At 40.9% G+C, this 18792-nt stretch overlaps 2 protein-coding genes across 2 annotated transcripts in view; both read right to left on the bottom strand.

Moving 5' to 3' along the window:
* The window catches only part of myo3b (myosin IIIB), a gene marked incomplete at its 5' end in the record, with an annotated part of 40089 nt that extends 33427 nt beyond the window's left edge, over positions 1 to 6662 (bottom strand). The window contains 9 exons of the mRNA XM_079562638.1: positions 58 to 156; positions 226 to 428; positions 515 to 598; positions 667 to 771; positions 858 to 974; positions 1050 to 1134; positions 3543 to 3698; positions 6359 to 6424; positions 6613 to 6662. Of these exons, the coding sequence (XP_079418764.1) occupies positions 58 to 156; positions 226 to 428; positions 515 to 598; positions 667 to 771; positions 858 to 974; positions 1050 to 1134; positions 3543 to 3698; positions 6359 to 6424; positions 6613 to 6662 (965 nt within the window). The remainder of the gene's footprint in view (positions 1 to 57; positions 157 to 225; positions 429 to 514; positions 599 to 666; positions 772 to 857; positions 975 to 1049; positions 1135 to 3542; positions 3699 to 6358; positions 6425 to 6612) is intronic.
* A 2362-nt stretch (positions 6663 to 9024) lies between these two features.
* On the bottom strand, positions 9025 to 18301 carry LOC306967661 (myosin-IIIb-like; the record flags this gene model as incomplete). The annotated part of the gene is made up of 8 exons (XM_079562762.1): positions 18243 to 18301; positions 18127 to 18163; positions 12051 to 12234; positions 10973 to 11107; positions 10429 to 10533; positions 10196 to 10295; positions 9619 to 9695; positions 9025 to 9174 (listed from the first exon to the last, which is right to left on the bottom strand). Exons 1-8 carry the CDS (start codon positions 18247 to 18249, stop codon positions 9025 to 9027), a joined length of 795 nt encoding a protein of 264 aa, XP_079418888.1. The 5' UTR covers positions 18250 to 18301.
* Between the last annotated feature and the right edge of the window lie 491 nt (positions 18302 to 18792).

The following is an 18792-nucleotide window of genomic DNA, read 5'->3' as shown; positions in this document are numbered from 1 at the left end:
AGCAAAAGTTTATTAATACAAGGTGCGCTACAGGAAACACTGACAAAGAAAACAAACCTTGGCGGCGTCTTGTCGGGCAGGCTGTAGATTTTGAGTTTGTCTTGGTGGTAGAGTCCAGCATAAATGTAGTAAAATATGTGAAAGTTCTTCTCCCCCCTGCATTAGAATGAACACACTTTGTAAACAGGCCAAAAAGCATAAACCAGAGCTAAAAGTGACACATACGAAGCCTGTTTGATGACTCTGGATTTCTCCAGAAGGTACTCGGAGATTTTGGCCCCTATGACTGCTCCTGTGGGGGTGAACTTCATCTCCAGGTACTTTCCAAAGCGGCTGGAGTTGTCGTTGATGGCCGTGCAGGCATTTCCGAAAGCCTCTACGAGTGGATTTACCTGCAGGATCTTCTCACGGAGCGAGCGATTGTTTGCCTGCGAACAGCACCATCCCACTGAGCAAAAATCACACTCCACATGGCCTGAGATGAAGACGTCTTGACAATAGGAACGTGACATACCTTTCCCAAAAAGGTGAGATGCTGAACTATTAAATGTGCACTCTCTGTTTTACCGGCACCACTCTCTCCGCTGATAATTATGCACTGAAGAGAAGACATAACACCAGATATGGGCCACTGCAAATGTTTTGTTCATTTCACAGTCACTTTACCTGATCTTTGCAGAAGGACACCATGCTTTGGTATGCGGCGTCAGCAGTGGCAAAAATATGAGGAGGGTTGTCTGCCCGCTTGACACCATGGTATAATTTGGAGAACTGAAGGGATATAGAAAATGTAAGCAAACACGAATAAGTTTGGTGGTTATAACTTTTCTCCTTTTTTGTTTCAAATCATAACCGACCCTTGGAGAGTAGATGCTAATGTTTTGGAAAGGATTGAGAGCGATGAGAATGTCTCCGACGTACGTGTACACCTGTAGCTCCTCATACCGTTTCTGGAGATGACTTATTATCGTTTCCTGTTTAAAATGATGATATAAAGTTATGACAAAGAATATAAAAAGACTGCATCAAAGCAAAGTAAATAAAGTCACCTCATCCAGATACTCCAGATTCACCAGATCATCATCAGGACAGCTCTCGATCACAATAGTTTTCCGAGTGCTGATCCTTTCATGCCTGAGTGAAGCCAAAGCCGTGGAAATGCCACGGAAAGCCGTTAAGTGACTCTCTAATGAGAAAGAGCTAGTTTCGCACTTAATATAAAAGCAGCCCTATAAACGCTTGTGTGAACATTTACAGCATCCCCAGGGGACACATCAGCCGGTAATACAGGCTGTGATTGCACTTCATCTGTGTTTTGACCTATCACTCTCCAACGAGCCCCAGAGGACAGAGGTCAGCACTCAGGCAGCTGCCTTTCGAGCGGCGGGAGAATCTCCAGGGACGGCTCCAGACTGGATTCAAAACAGGGCTCTGTGTGGAGAGCGGTTTTCTGATACTTTAACACATGCGCTGGATTTGCAAAGAAGATTATGTTTTCAATAACTTTACGTGGTCAAGCCTTGTCACCACTTTTTCCAAAATCAGCAGAGGACAAACATATTGGGTCTGTTGCCATGAATATGTTAACAGCTGCCCTGAGAAAAGTCGTCTCTGATGCTTTTCAATACAAGCTGCCTGTTCTTTAGAGCATCACTGTCTCATAATAACGCACACGAAACTATTCAAATCTGCATATTCAGATCAACTTGTACGTGCACAATTTTTTTTTCTAAAATATTTTCATACAAATCTGTAAAAATATGCAAACTTCATCTTTCAAAATCAAGGTAAATCTGTAAAAGCAAAATAAAAATGAAAAGGTAGCACGTTTTGGACTGTGGGCTTTATTGATTTGTTGACTGTAAATAAAGGTGTACAAAAAATAACCATTCAATAAAAAGCCCTGGGGCATCACAAAATATCAAATATTTACTCCCTGGAGATTTCAACATGAACCATTTAATATCGTTTTGATATGGACAACCAGAAAGAGACTTGAACCAGAGAGTAAAAGTATTTGTCTCATCAGTTTTTATAATTCAAGTCTCATCATTGTCTATAGTTTACAGCAGTGTTTCTCGATTAAAGGTACAGGGTGTTGTTTTTTGTTTGAAAAAGAAAGATAATGAATGATATTTGAATGTTCTTTTCAAAGGAAAATATTCTAGCTGCATACTGAAGACAACTAATGATGCCTTTATTAACAAATATGAGCTAGCCACTCTTTAAATTATTGACAACACTCTCAATGGAGTATTAGAGGTATAAATGAAAGACGAAAGAAGTACATGAAACAAAGAAGGCTCGGAAACACTGGTTATAGGACTGAAGAAGTGCTTTTCACATTTTTAACAAAAAAGAAACCACTTCATTATTAATTTCATTACCTTTAATTCTCTCTGTTTCTTTCTTTTTCTTTATGCAATTTTGTAAATATCACACAAAGACAGTGTTTATATCGAGGCACTTGATACGACACTATCACGTGGCGAATACCCATCATTGTGTCATTTTTGAGACGACACCAGACTTCCTGCCTCTACCTCTCAGCAAGTTTGAAATAAATTGCACTATTCCACCTACGGCAGTCACTTTTAAGTTCGCTATGTCTTTACTCTTATCTGGAGTCATTGTGTACGGATCTGTGGCGTAGAGACTAAAGCAGGCGCGCCCCGTTCTCGCCCTACAAGCTCCTAATCCCATTATCCACTTTCACCGTGGACAGGGATACAGCCCCACGCTCCGCGCTCCCTCTGCGGAGTAAACAGAGCTGGCACCACATCAAGAGCCTCCGTCAAGGGCAGGTTCAGCCAATTCTTTTATTCCCAAGATTAAGCTGCGACAAAGTCAGAATTTTTCTGGTAGAAAAAAAGAAAAACAGCAGGTTTCCATAGATGGCACTTCCCTCAGAGGCAGGGAGAGAGGGGCAGGTTCAAGTTTTTCCTCTATTTGCTAGAATAAAATCTTTTATAGACCAGCTATGGACCATAACACAACTTCTTCTGACAAGTATTGCGGTTATGATTATATCAGTGATTTATCAGAGCATCAGTGCAGATTTTGAACATAAAATATATATATATTGGTCTATTTTAATGATCACAGCTTTGGTAAATAGCTAATTGCAACCATTAACTCAATAGATTATTATATTAATGTGATATATTCCCTCATCAGCTTGGATACTGGAAACATCTTCATGAAATATTTACATATTACTTAAAATATTGTAAATCCACAAAACGGTTCCATTACATCACAGGTCAATATTACTGGTTTGTAGGACATTATTTCAAACAACCATTTAAATTCATATATATATTTAACTATGCATTCAAATGTGACAATAATCATCGAATAAGAATCAAGGATGGAGCCGGTTTTGGCCTTGATTGTATTTAAAGGGCAACTTAACCCACTCAACACTGCTCAGTTTCTGGGGATAAAAGATGAGAGCCTGCCCCCTGCTGGACACAAACACACATCTCACAAAGGCTTTATGCAAAACCAGACCTGCACGGTGGAGCAGAGGGGAAACTTACTTGGTTCTAGTTTTGCAGCCCAGGTCTTGCTGCTCCTGGATGAGAGTCGCCAGCTGCTTTCGGAGGGACGCCTCTTTGCCGTGGGCCTGTTTGATGAAGGGGTGCTCCAAAAGATGGGTCACAGAGGGGCGGGCTTCGAAGTCCTTTATCAAACACCTGAGCAAGACAGTCAACCTTACACTCATGGTCTCTTCATACAGTTCATATTAGAAGGGCACAATCTCCTGCAACATCTGTGCTTTGTTTTACTAGCGTGGACCCAAAATTAGGATGTTAATGTTGAAACTACTTACTCAAGCTAATGCTAAATGGTTTCAAACTGCAATCGATACAACAGCAGACAGAAAACATCCGTCTAATTTCAGCCTCCAGATCAATTACACTGCATTTCTGTTTCTTTATCAGCTTGACTCACAGTGGACTCTGTGAAAGCATTAGCCTTAAAGCATTAAGCACAGGTAGCAGCTAATGACAGTTCTGTGTTGCTTAAAGCAGAGCAGCAAGCCACTTTGTCACAGTCGTCAGCCCTAATGCAGGAGCTGGGGATGGATCCCTCTTTTGGCTGCTCCACAGACACACGGGTTCACATGGATTCAGCTGGGGGATACAGTACAGTGAATATAGGCTTTCATTTAGAGTCACACCAAGTACCATCTCATAAAATACAAGACCTTGTACCACCAGGCCAAGATGAAGATTAAATCAGAACTTAAGGGGTCTAAATTGGGGGTAAATTATACTTAAATTGGACTAAATTGTCTTAAAGAGACAATCTGTAAGTTTAAATGTTATACAAATTTAATAGATCACGTATAATTGATGTGAGGGATAATGCACAATGAGGTGTCCATTATCAGAAATAACTGGACGAAGCGGAGGACGGTTGCTTCCGCTTCCTGCGGAGGCAAAAAGGTGTTACTTCGGGCCGTCATGCGCCAGTTTAATATAGGAACTGCAGTTACATGTAAGGCCTGAGGTGGCAGTAGTAAGCATAAAAATGACCAACTTGCATCTAGTCCCTTTAAGCTCGTGCATGACGGCACTTCGGACCCGAAGTAACACCTTTTTGAGTGACAGTGCAGGATTTTAGAGGCAGTTGTGGTGAACAGGTCTGACTCATTCTACACATTAGGACATGGCTGGAACATGTAGGGGGAGGAAAATACTTAATTGAAACATTTTTAAACTCTGTATAGTCCCTTTAAGTGTGGATGACCACAGTTTGAGAGAATAGTTTTGTGTTTTTGTTTAAACTGAAAGTCAAATCGATCGGTTCCACTTTACATTGTATTGAAACAGGGTTTATACAGACAGAAGCAAGTCAGATTAAATGCATTTTAAAGTCATTTTGAATGCCCAAATAATGCCACAAATGCAGAAAATAATAAATCAGCGCATATTTCACATTTCATTTGTTAATATTTACAAACATTTCATATAACTCTAATTGGCAACATTTACCAAAAGTTGTTAAGCAATGTTTCTTCAATCTTCCAATAAATTCAGATTTAATGCCAGTTTGAATCAATTTAATGCTTTTTAATGACATTTAAGGCCTTGATTTTGGCACAAATCCTTTAGTGACTTTTAATGCATTTTAATGCCCCGCTCCAAAAGAAACATATCCTGTGGTCTAACAAAATTTTGGGGGAATTTTTCTGCCATAATGACCATCATCATTGTAGGAGCCAAATATGGCATTCACGAAAGTATGTGCTTGTGTTGTGTATGTGTGTGTGTGCACTGTGTGGCGCTGTCGCCATGTGCATATAGGCCGGGGGCAACTAATGGGGAGACAGGTGTTGACCCCGGAAGGGCATACAGGTTTTTGACCGCATTGGCGGAGCTGTGTCACTGTTCTTTGTTTTTTTAACAGAATTTTAACCTTTGAACGTATTTTGCACTAAAATAAATAATGAATTTTGCACTTTACTGGAGCCATGGACTATTTTGATAAATACGAAGCAAAGGGTGAGCAGTAGCCGCCTAGCGCGTCATACCCACCTACCGAGGCAACATCTCACTAGCCCAGTACTAGGCTAGCTATTACAATCATGTTTGGAGGAAAAAGGGGGAATGTGGCAAGCCTGAGAACACCATCCCAACTGTGAAATACAGGGGTGGCAGCATCATGCTGTGGGGTTGTTTTGCTGTGGGAGGGACTGGTGCACTTCACAACATAGATGACATCGTGTAGAAAGAACACTATGTGGAAAACATTTCTGGACATCAGCCAGGAAGTCAAAGCTTGGGAGCAGATGGGTCTTCCAAATGGACAATTCTCAAAGTAAACTGTAAAACTGGTCACAAAGTGACTTAAGGATAACCACGTCAATGTTTTGAAGTGATCATCACAAAGTCTTGATCTCAATCCAGTTGAAAATGTATGGGCAGAGCTGAAAAGGCATGTGCACGCAAGGTGGATACAAATGTGGCTCAGTTACACCTGTTCTGTTTGGAGGAATGGACCAAAACTCCTGCCAACTATTGTGAGAAGTTTGAGGAAGGAAATCCAAAACTTTTGACCCAAGTTATACAGTTTAAAGAACTGAAATGTTTAATTGTTATTGAAGTGTATGTAAACTTTTGGTTTTGCACAAATTAACATAAAAGCGTGCATCTCTCATTCTATCTGACATTTAGCAAATAGAAATAATGTTTAAACTGAGAAAAAATACAAATGTGTCTTTTTATAAAGTGTATGTAAACATTTGGTACAAACCCTTATCCAATCCCGACTATGGCAATAATGTAATGTGGAATATTACTTTAAAAACCATCGATGAAAAAGGGGTAATTATGGAAAGACGACTCACTGTCCAATGAAGTGGATGAAACTCCTGCACCACTGCTCAGGACTGCGTAAAGTAGGAGACGGATTTCTGAAACAAACAAGCAAATTCCAAATATCAGCAAAAGAAGAACAAAAAAGATGAAGTGAGAGGAATGCGTCTGAAGTGAAGTCTCGTGTCCTAAGCTGTTTGACAAATGGCGCTGACGGGCATAAAGTGACTCCTGTGAGCCATTTGGTCGCGAGGACGAGTTGGTTGTGGTCCAGGTCTTTGAAAACCTGACAAATGACGACAGCTCCTCTTCAGTCTGGCACAGAGCATCTGCCATTGAGGCCTGAAGTTATGGGAGCTACTTGTACCTCTGTCAGCAGCATTTACGGAGGCCATTTATAACTTTTCAAAAGGGCTCGGTGACGGGACAGGGGCGCGCGGACGGCCCTGAAGCCGGTCATCAGTCTGACAGCCTGATGTTCGGCCTTTACAGTCAGGGGATGATAACAATGAGCCAGTTAAAATACTGATTCATTATTAAATTCAACTGCTTTTATTGTTTATTTTATGCTTGACTGTATGAGCAGCACTTAAAGGCAGTTGTGTCTGTTTTAAATGTGCTATATACATAAAATTGACCTTGAACAATCCATCATTATAGAAACTGCTGTCTGAGCGTGACATCATTTTTTAGCATCTGAAACCCCCCCCCAATATTTACTATGCCACACTGGTGCACCTTTTCAGAGTGACAGTCCTTTGCAAAGAGCACGTAAAAACCACAAGCCGTGAGTGATGCAGCCTCTAATACAGGACACAGCACATGCTTTAGCCTTGAGGTTGCACCGTAATGCTAATACAGTACAATAAAGCATCATTCAGCCCATAGCACTGTCAACTCTGCGCTTTGTACTTGGAAAATTCAGCTTCTTCCACTATTTCTCGTTCACACTGCAAACAGCAATGGCTTATTCAAATCCGAGCCCGGGCCGCGCTTAAGCGTCAAAGACTGCTCTCAGTGGATTGAGGCGAAATCAGAAAAGGTGTCAGCAGCATTTGACAGCCGCAGCTTAGCCACGACAGGAGGAAAAGAAGAAAAAAAAAGGGTCCAGGATTACAAGATGGTGTTAAAATATGCATGCATCCATTCTCGACTTTTTACACACAAGTATGGGCTGACTTTTGAAGTGCCATCGTGTTTTTAGAAGTAATTCTACATGTCAGGGCATTTAAAACTATGACTTCAATGTATTAGCTTTGCACTGAATGTCTCTACTGTAATGCAGTTTTATAGTATGTAATAGAGACCAATATTGCCTCGAAAGATTGCCAAGCCATTCTGAAATAGCGCCTTGAAAAATTCGGACTTACAGAATAGTGAAGTTCATGATGAAGAAATACAGGGTGGAAAAAACAAAGTAATGACTTTGCAACTCACTCATCACAGCAGCCAAAGAAGAAACTCTTTTGGCATTTTTCAGCACAGGAGGTTCCCATCACATTCATCAAATGGTCCATAGTCATAGTTAAATGTTGCGCTTTGGTTGCGTAATTTTAAAAAAACAAATCTGAAAACCTCTGGGTATTGCATGCAAGCAATACATGCATCTGACCAAAACATAATCTTTGAGCAAAAATGACCAGGTTTCATGTTTTGCTTTGAGTGTAATTTGATTTCACTGTCATTCTTTCCATGCTACCCTTTTGTCATGCTCCATTTACCTTTAAATAAAGCCCTTATGATCATCACGTCATGGCCATTAATTACTGGAGAGAACCAATTTGAAAAAAACAGTACCAATCGAAGCATATAAAAAAAAAGAGCACTGCCACACGATATAGTTTAAGTAGAAGAGGCTCTTTGTTTTAAACTGAATGACAAATGGCACATTGGGAGTGTATCAAATTTACCACATGGCACTGATCCCCGTGGCTTGGAAACCTATTACCGTGTGCAATTGTAAAACATCACCAACATAAAAATGTGCATTGAATGTTTTAGAGCCAATATGAAATTAATACAGCTTATCCAAGGACAGTACAGCGGAAAGCCTTAAGTCGCATATCAAATAAAACACTACTTTGGGATAGTCAAAATACATCAGCACGTTTTTATGAAATCATTTGCATAAAGGTTGTAAATTACACCGTATTTGTTGAGCTGGGGATGAACCTAATTAAGTATTGTGCATAGTATGGTATGGTATCAGCAGCGACCTCTCTTTCTTATGGTAAAGTATGGTAACGATTTTCATTCATTCTGCTGACTGTGTAATTAGATGTTCTTGTTTTAGTGATTCCTCTTTCTGCTACATTTATGGGGCTGATGAAAAGTGTTTCATGTTTCTGCTCAGTCTTGGCAGGGAGGAGATAGCGTGGTGACGACATGGAGGAGGTGGGGAAGGAGCAAATGAGGAGCTAATTCCTGATGCAAATTGCAATCAGAAGGGCACATCTGTCTAACTGAGAGATAATTGTGTGATTCCACCGGTAACAAAAGGTCAGTCGTGAAGCCGCTTTGCGTTCACACAGTCATCAGACAAATGATTCAGGATCATTCATTTGAGGCCAAACACTGGTTACTGGTAATCAAATGTCTACAACAGCTTACATTACAATGATCTGTAACGTTACACTTTTTGAAATGATGTTGGTGAGAGAATGAATTGAGTTGTGTGGTCAGAGCGCCCTCTGCTGACTCACCGCGGGATCTTGAAGAGTGCTTTGACCGGATGCATCTCGGCCAGAGGGGGGTCTCCATCTGCCAGCTCGATGGCCGTGATGCCCAGAGACCACACATCACAGCGAGCGTCATAGGAGTAATCATACTGCTGCTCACAGGCGATGACCTTAGCACACCACAACACCAAAATATAAGTCCTAAGTTTTATCTGTGAGAAGGTTCTGTAGTAGAACAATAACCTTCAAGTCTTTATACAATGCAAAACTACGATAGGATTTAACCAACGCAGAGAATATATTAGTAATTTACATTTTTGCCTTTTCAACTGCAAATAATAGTAGACTTGATTTCGAATTGTACATGTCATTTGAGGATTTTGCACCTTTTAATGTACGTTTAATTTCCCATTGGAGTTCATTCTAATTGCCCCAGAGCGCTCTTCCAGTACAATTACTGCAGCTCTTTCTACCAAATGGAGCGACTGCCTGAAGAACTCCCACTATTGCCCTTGAGGTGACCTCAGGGGTGGTGGAAGTGGATAATACACAGGGGAGCAACTCACTCTCATACTTTACATACAAGATAAATATGTTGTTATGGTAACACTGACCTCTGGAGCCATCCAAAATGGGGTCCCAACGGATGTGTTCCTGCGCAGCCGTGCACTGGTCAGCTGAGCCGAAACGCCTTTAATTAGATGTAAATGAATAGCCTCATACAGGGTACTTTACTTTGCTGACCATTCACATACTTGACATTGTTTATCATTTACATACTTTCATGTGTTTGTTTTTTTGTCTTAAATGTTAGTATTAATCAATAAATCCTCACAACACATAATTTAGTGTGGCAATCTGCCAAGCTGTAATAGTAATGGGCCATAATCATTTCACATTGTATAGAGCAGGTTTCTATCAGCATGAGTCCACTTCATCTCAGTGACACAGAGGACATAAACATGCCTGTGGGCGGCGCCGGGTAATTTACCATAACTGCTTCCTTTTAATATGCAAAAGAGCAAATAATGCAATTTAAATGAGCAATAACAGCCCTGGGGTTAGACCGTGGTCCATGAACTAAAGTGGAGTCTTCGCTTCACTGGTGTGTTTTATACTGTTTTGATACATTCTTTTTCCACCCTGACATTTGTTGTAACTTTAATCGGACATGAACAAACTAATACTTACCAAAGTCAACGAGTTTGACTCCTCCATCTGTTGTCAGCAGAATGTTGTTGCCTTTGACGTCACGATGAATTATACGGTTGTTGTGCAAATGTTGAAGACCCTTAGAAGAGGAAAAATGTTCAGTGTGATTATATTGATCCATCAAACTGTTCAGAGAAAAAAACGTTGTTCAGAGACACATTTATTGGCAAAGTTGGAAAGACACTGAGTGTCTACTGAGTGGACCACCTTACCAAGAGGGCGCTGTATAAGATGTATGAGATTACGGGCTCCTGCAGATGCTGGCCTCGCATGAGCAGGCCTTTGATGAGTTCAGTGACAGATCCTCCATTGCACAGCTGTGAGGGAAAAGGAGAGCCTCCACTTTAGATTGTGATTCATGGGGCGGGTAAGCCCACACAGCAAACGCTGTGAGAAACACTTTCACTCAGCAGCGTCACACCGCCTCTTATCGAGTCCCACAAGATGGACAGTTTTTATCCCAAGTATCATTTGTTTTCACCTTGACTCACACAATACAAAAAGGTACTATAGTTATTTTAACGTTCTACGAAATATTGAATATTGTCAATTCTCCAAGTGGCTTTTTTGATGAAAGCTCTGAATCCAGAGTGGCACCAGTGGCACCCAGAGCTGAAGAAGCCTCTTGGATAACAGTCAATCCTGTCCAGATAACTACTTTTTCAGAGATTCAGCAAAAATATATACAATCTTGTTTTCAAAAGCCCCGCTCCAGAATAACACCTTAACATGATGAGAATGAGATGAAGAGCTCACCTCCAGGACCAGCCACAGTTGCCCTCCAGACAGCTTGTCTGACTTATAGAACATGCCATAGAACTTCACCACATTGGGGTGGTTGGACAACGTCCGCAGGATATTGTATTCTGCCTCTATTTCCTCGTCCACATCCTTTAAACGGAACCAAATGTTAAAACAGGCAATAAACAAGTCGACAAAATCAATACTGTGTTATTGCTCTAGATGTACAAGTCGCACGGCTTCTTAAAATAGCATCAAAGTGGGTAATAACTAACTCTAATGACGAGCCCAAGAATTGGTGATAAAATAGCAGTTACAAAGAAAGGGATGGGACTTGGTACTAAACTATTTTGGAAGTGCTTTCTATCAAAGAACAGAGAAGAGCTTAAGTCAGGAGAGAAGAGTTTCTCTCTCTGGATGTCTGACTGATAGTGTTGGCGGTGTAATCTAGGAGACGGATGTAAGAGCAAGCAGCTTCATCTTCGTGGCCATCAGGGGAGTATCGTGTTGGCAGGGATTGACACAATCACAGTCCTACTTTAAAGTAAGTCTTAAATGCACAATGCAGTGCCTACAACAAGCATATCCTGCAGAGCAGAGAGCACAGTCAGCCACACGCATCTTACTAGGGAAGTCTAAAGACAGAGTGTAAAAAACTGTCTGGACATGGAGAAGGGAAGGTTCCCAGTACTTACTCTGTTTGAATGACTTGGGTTCTGAGACAAGTGATAGCAATAAAAATACAATTAAAAAGTCAATGGATTTAGTAAAGGTAACAGCAATGTCTAAACCAGTATGTAAATAAATCAGCAAGTAATTAAATGAATAAATAACATGCCAAATAAAACAATTCTAATATGTTAATTTGTCATGTCTGATCTGACAAAGGGGTATAGGAGCAGATGTGTTCTGTAAGGCGTTAACAGTAGTGGATAAATGTCCTCTTGTCCCCTGACTGAAAGCCGCTGTCTTGTTGTTTATGGCCCTCAGTGCTAAGCAGCGCTACATTTCAGCACAGCATGTGGTCAATATCCTTAGATGAGCTTCCACAATGGCCCCAGTTCAACAAGAGGCATGTCTTCATCCCACTCACATTGATCGGGTCCAGCACTTTGACTGCAGCCTGACTCCCGTCTTTCCTGTTGGTCACGCGGTACACTTTACCGTACGTCCCTTTGCCGATGGTCTCCACAATGTCCCAGCTCCCTGACGGATCGCCCAGGTTCTCCAGACCAATCATGCTGGACTTGTACGGATACAGTCCATACAGCGACCCCCTGCAAGGGTGAAGTGAAAAACCCGTCAAGAACATGCACTTTACACTGTTTAGGCTATTTCTTTGCATTTATAATAGTTTAGCACTACAGGGGGCAGCAAAGTGCTAAAGGCAACCACAATTACACATTCACAAAGGCAAGCTGGGTGAAGTGTCTTGCTCAAGAACTAGGGATGGGCAGAGATCTCATGCCACAAGATCTCATGCCACAAAAAAATAAATGAAATAACATATTTCTATTAATTTTGTTACACAATACTCAATAAAAAGGAAATATTGTGTATTTATTGTGTATAAATATATTTTATATTATATGTATTCATTGGTAACACTTTAGATTACAGCCGCAAGTGCCATGTGTAGGCACAAGTAACAAGACAGTAATTACACATGTAAGTACAGGTAATAACACATTAAAATGCAAGATTTAATAAAGATGTACAAAGTGTAACAAAGGTGTACAGCATGTAGGTGTACATGTAGCAAAGGTGCACAAGGTGTAATAAAGTCTTACATAGGGTCTCAGTTTAGATTACAGCCCGCGCTCATTCAGTTATTCCCTCTTGTCCCACCTTGTTACTCTTTTGTTTTCTCTGTTCCCTCTTGTGTCTTAAGGCTACAGGCCACAGCGTCTCAGTTTAGATCACAGCCCGCACTCATGTGTAGTTACACATTGGGTACAGCGTATTTGTACGTTAGTTATGCGGTAATTTTCCTCAATTTATGAAATTTCATGAAGCACATCTATATGATGACCAAAACACCTGCAGCTACACGTTGTACAAATGTGTTACACTTGAATGTGTAATTGTACTTGCAGGTGTAATTTATAGGGTTGTAAAAAAATTCAAAAATATATATTTATTAATAATCGTGATTATCTGAGCCACACATGACCTGAAAGACAAAGCTCTTATATTAGCTACATTTTGTAAACCAGGGGTCTTCAACGTTTTTACATGATGAGGCACTTTTATGTAGAGAGCTACATCAAAGAGTTCTGTCTAATTATGCTATTTCAGAGAAAATGTCATTATACTCTACTTTATGAACCTAAACGTCGGCAGATTCTATTCAAAATATTCAGCACTCAAAGAAAATGCATCTAAAACATGACGTGTAGAAATGATGAAAGTCTTCCCATAGAATTATGAAATTGTGAATATTTAGTTAATTAAATGTAGCAAATGCTTTAAGTTTCAGTGTTTTATGTCGGCCAAGTATTAATAATGAATATAATTATAAGAGAAAAATTAGCCACGATTTAAAAAATTAATTACTAATTACTCATTCTTGTTCCCTGTACCTTCACATAGAACTCGCGGGCTGTAATCTGAAGTGCTACCTACTCATTTACTAAATTAGTACTACAAATTATATACAAAATCATCTGATATCGTCTCATCCCACCCCATTAACAACACGACAATAAGGAGCGGGTTGAAGAACCAAACTTCCATTTGTACAGTACGGTAACTGAGCCACACCGAGCTCAACGACCTGATCCTTATTCAAATAACAGATACAAAAAAACAACTATGCTCCATGCACAGCTACAGTAGCTTTGACTAAGGACAAACAACATAGCGCTGAGTCACAGAACTGAGGCTGCAGAACAAATTGTCCCGTCATTAAGAGCACAGAGAGGCAGGTAATGAGGACGTATACAGTGTGTACAGTTCACTGTTGTGGCTCAGCACAGACCACTGCCTTTACTCCCACAGGGGCAGCCTTTAGATCAGCGAACCGTCCATACCTGCCAAGGGAGCCACTTAACCGCTTTAAAGCAGGAAACTGAAGCAAAAAACAACAAAACAACATTGGGCTGGACAACGCAATTACTTACATGGCAAGTGTTGCTCTCTTCTGACTCATCAAGACTGACTAAAAGTACAAAAGCTTCTAGTCTTCATAATATCAGACCCATCACAAGAGAGAGCAGGAGCAAAGCAGCGACAGACATGTGGCGGCGTGGGGACCTGTCAATCTCCTTAAGATCAGGTGGATTGGATGGATTAACTTAACAACCGATGGCCTGAATGAAGAGGCGCCAGCTCTGACTTACACACAAGTCAAATGACTGTGCAATCTCACACAACATACAGCACAGGGAAATCTAGATTAGAGGAACATTAGCTATTCATTTTTAATCTAGTCAACAGAATATAGGCATCTAAATGATTTGTCTATGATCAAATGTGAGGTGTGTGAGAAACATTGCCATGCGTTGCAGTAACAGTCGCATGATGAATATGAAAGCATCTGAAATATATACAGGAGCTGTGCAGAAGGATACGCTCTTGTGATAAACATGATGGAGAATGTTTATGTTCTGCCTCGGCCCTGCCCGGCTCGTCACAGACGCGTTATGCATCATATATGGGGGCTGAGTGACCCTGAGGGACAGCAGGCCAAGTTTGTTTTTTTTGCCAGAGTTCAGCGGATTGATGTGGAGGAATATGAGTGACGCCTCAGAGCAGGACAGATTAATGCGTCGAGGTGTTTCCGAGCAGAGGCATTCAGGTGGATGCGAGATGAATGCCGGAGACATTTAAATGGGAAGCATGCAGATCCTGATGTCCTTGAGAGTGAGCGGTGGCGGCGGCGGCGGCGGAGGCGGGCAGTGTACCAATACTAACACACAGCTACATCACTTCGCCGACGTCCCAGCCTAATCATCCATCACTGATTGATCACAAGTTAATTGTCCATCTTCCCAATGTCAGAGAGGGATGCCTCGCTCCAGCCTTATAAATGAACACACCTCCAAACTGTTTACTCGCCATTTATTACTGTCATCCACCTTCACTGCTTTGCATTTACACCACCAAAAACAAACACTCCATAGGTTTTCTGTTGCCAACCGACCTTTGTATCACGGGGATGATGACTTCTTTACTCTACACAGAACTTTAAAAACATTTCACTCTAACCCTTGATTAGATTTAAGTTTCAACATGGTCAAGCATCATCACGTGTTGAGTGTATATTATACGATTCCAAACTTAAAGCCACACAGGTCGAAGAGGACTTACCGGTTTCCTGAGAAAGTGCTTGTCCCCCTGCTTCACACCAAAAGCCCACCGAGTTAAATTCACGTTAATCTAAAGGGATGAATAATTGACTACAAATGTGCAACATGATGCGAGCTGCCGGCAGATGCTCTCATAATGGTGGCCGATATGAAGCGTCTCAGGTTGCACACAGGTAACCAGGAAGTGTGGGGAAGAAGGAAAAAAAAAAAAAAAACGGCCTGGTCACATGACTATTGTTTTTTTCTTCTAAAAAGTTGCAGGTATGAAACAAAAAAGCGGCGTTGTTAACTTGTATGGGGTGTTTTGTGTAATTCTTTGGTTTTACATCCCTGGTTCTGTCAAAGTAACAGAAAATGAAGACAAATTAAAAATGTCTTTTCAACATCCTTCATCTAAATACTGTAATCCAGGTTGTTTTGTTGTCCACTCTAGTGATTGGTCTTTGAACGTCAGAAATACCACATTTTGTTTGAATAAATGCACTTCTGTTTTAATATTTAGTAAGGACCAAGAAGAACTACAACTGGACATGCTGTAGATGGTCTCTGGAGGACAGTATCAGTTTACCTTTTGTTTACAACTGCAGGGACCCACAATAGTGTTTAACATGACACCCCTTTCAGCTTTCTGTGCAACTTTAATCCATGTAGGAACCTTTCTTTCTTTGATAATACTTGCGATGTGATGCGATGCTCTTTGCTGCACTTCTTCATCGGCTGCAAGCTGATACCATTTGATTTAGAAGATTCTTAAACATTTGCAGGGGAAGCTGGTCAGGCGTTTTTCCAGTCGTCTTTCATGTCTTTGCGCCGTGGGAGTCCAGACATGACATACATTAGCCCAGGGGTCACCAACCTTGTTTCAGCTGAGGGCTACTTTAAGAGCATTAAGTTGTTCGAGGGCTACCAGTTAAAAACAAATCCTAAGGACTTAAACGTACACTGTTCACTTATAGGATATTGACCCCATATCATATTAAAATAGCTTTATTTTAAACTCATACTGAGTCACAAGAACCGAAATAACTGTAATTTTAAGAATTTGATTCAAGAAAATGAAGTGCTTTACACTTTAGAAAAAGTCCCAAGGGCTACTGGACATGCCCCAAAGGGCCCCTGGGTGCCCGCGGGCACCATGTTGGTGACCCCTGCATTAGCCTTTTAAAAACTTGAGGATGTTTGATTTCTATATGGTTTGCACATTGTTTCCACACCTGTTAATCATGCTGCACAAATGAACGCCTGAGAAATGCATCCTGACACATGTTTTCCCTTCTTTTGATGTCATTTCCGTTATCGTCTTGGTCTTTTTTTCCAGTCTTTCTTCCACAGAGGTGTTAATCCAAGCATCTGTCATCTGTATTTGTATAAAGACTAATAAAAATCACAACTGCATAGCTTTTTTCGGTGTAGTTTAGTTTTTTAGTTTTTTTTTACAGTGATGGAGGTTGTCTAACAGTGCGCAAAAGGAATAATCTACTTATCTTCTAGCATCAAACCTGTCCAATCCCACCACACCGGAAGGCTCAGAGTAAACAGTGGAGAGAGTGTAGTTGGGAGAAAGCGGTCTGAAGCATAATCCCGGTTAAGGAGAGATAAAGAAGCTTTTCACTGAACCTTCCACCATCCACAGCTCTGTGCTCCTGCGCGCCAAAGTCTCACGCGATACACATAAACAAAGTGACACTCTGTAAACAAAAGCTTGTTCTTAAAAGGGTTTACAACACGACCTACATATTATTGCTAGAAATCGGCCACAAAATACTGTTCATTAACAACTAAATGCTGTTTAATACACATGGCAACCGTGTAGTGGTTAAACAAGGGTCCAGACTGAGACAAATTCTGATGCTCGTACACCTACATTTTTGGGAGTGCAACTAAAGTGTTGTTAAAGAGTAAAGAGATTTTGACTACAATAATAATCATAATTATTATAATAATTAGTATTGTTATTATTATCAACATTAATATTCATATTAATAATAATACAATTAATAATAAGTGAGATAAATATTTTGTATCTATGGCCTAAATAATAATAATATATCTATGGCTATAATAATAATAATATATCTATGGCCTAAATAATAATAATATATCTATTGCCTAGATAATAATACTACAGCCTACATCCTTAGTTTTCGTATTAAGTTTTGGTTTTGGCATCGAACACCTGTTTTTAAATGTTTCCAGGGCATAACAAGTTATTAGAACAAACACCGTAAAGCGTCTTAAAACTATAAAATGGTAATAGTCTCAACTTATGTAGCCCTTTTCTACCTTCATGTACCCATTCACACTGTCATTCATACACCAATGTACACAGACACTGGAGGCAAGGTGGGTGAAGTGTCTTGCCCAAGGACACAACAACAGTGTGCATCTTCAGGAGCTGGGATTCAAACCCCCGACCTCTGTTCAGAGGAACAGTTTCGTACACAGGGCCATCGGGAAGCTGAACTCCCTGCCCTCCCTCCCACGACCAGCCCTGCCAAACTGCGCCACCGTCCAAATGCACTGTGCAAATGAATACCCCACTTCAACATTTAAAAATGAATAAACCTTCAAACCAGAGCACCCCCATGCGGCTGCACGTGACAACTAACCCGTGTGACAACCAGCCCTGGTCTCCTCGACAGCTTACAACACAAAGATAAAAAATCCTTATGATCAAGAAAGCCTACAGAACATCTGTCTGAGGCTGACAACTCGTTCACTCATCACGTTACTTTACCACTTACTTTACTTGGGCAGAAATGTATTAGTCCTGCCCTATATTGTTTTATTGCTGGAGTTTAAAAAGCCCCAGTTATTCTCCAGCAACAAGCAATTGGGATCATGAAAACATCGTCCTACCTCGACTTCGGTGTTGACGAAGCTCCATCTTTACAATCTGAAAACCAGAATAATAGAAGACATCAAAAGAAGAATATTTGAATTTCTTTTAGAGACACGTTTAGCCTGTATCGTACCATCCATATTAGAAACATGGCTATCCAACAGATTTGAGTGTGTTTAGTCGCGGAGATACTTGAATTATTCACACTGGACACCTGACCTGAGCAGGCACAGGTGGACACGTAGGTCACTAACCTCTCTCAATCACTTTTTCAGCCTTCTCCGAGGTGCTCATCTATTTAGCATTACATGTAACAACGCATCGGCCTACCTGAAGAAGCGGTGCCCTGGGAGGCGCGTCGGAGAACCTGCACCATGAGCATCTCAAATATGGCCCCTGAAGTGAAGCGCGTAGTGGTCGATCATGACAGAAATAGTCCACATTTTCTTTCGGGTCAACTTTCCCCCCAAATTCACGTGGAGTAGAAAGCAGGCTTTGTGTGCGTATAGAGATTACACTAAGAGGGGCCTCCAGGTCACCAAGTTCAACCCAATTACCCACATATGCTGGTCACATGTCCAGCGGCCTGTTTGAGGCTCCAGTGCCCGCCCGGGTTCATCAAGGGACCGGAGGGATGACCCAATTGTTAAAGAACTTTGGACAATGCATTTTAATTTGGCATT

Source organism: Gobius niger, assembly GCF_951799975.1.
Source record: "Gobius niger genome assembly, chromosome: 9".
Taxonomy (NCBI): domain Eukaryota; kingdom Metazoa; phylum Chordata; class Actinopteri; order Gobiiformes; family Gobiidae; genus Gobius; species Gobius niger.
The sequence above is the reverse complement of the archived record's forward strand: the minus strand, read 5'-3'. Positions and strand labels throughout refer to the sequence as shown.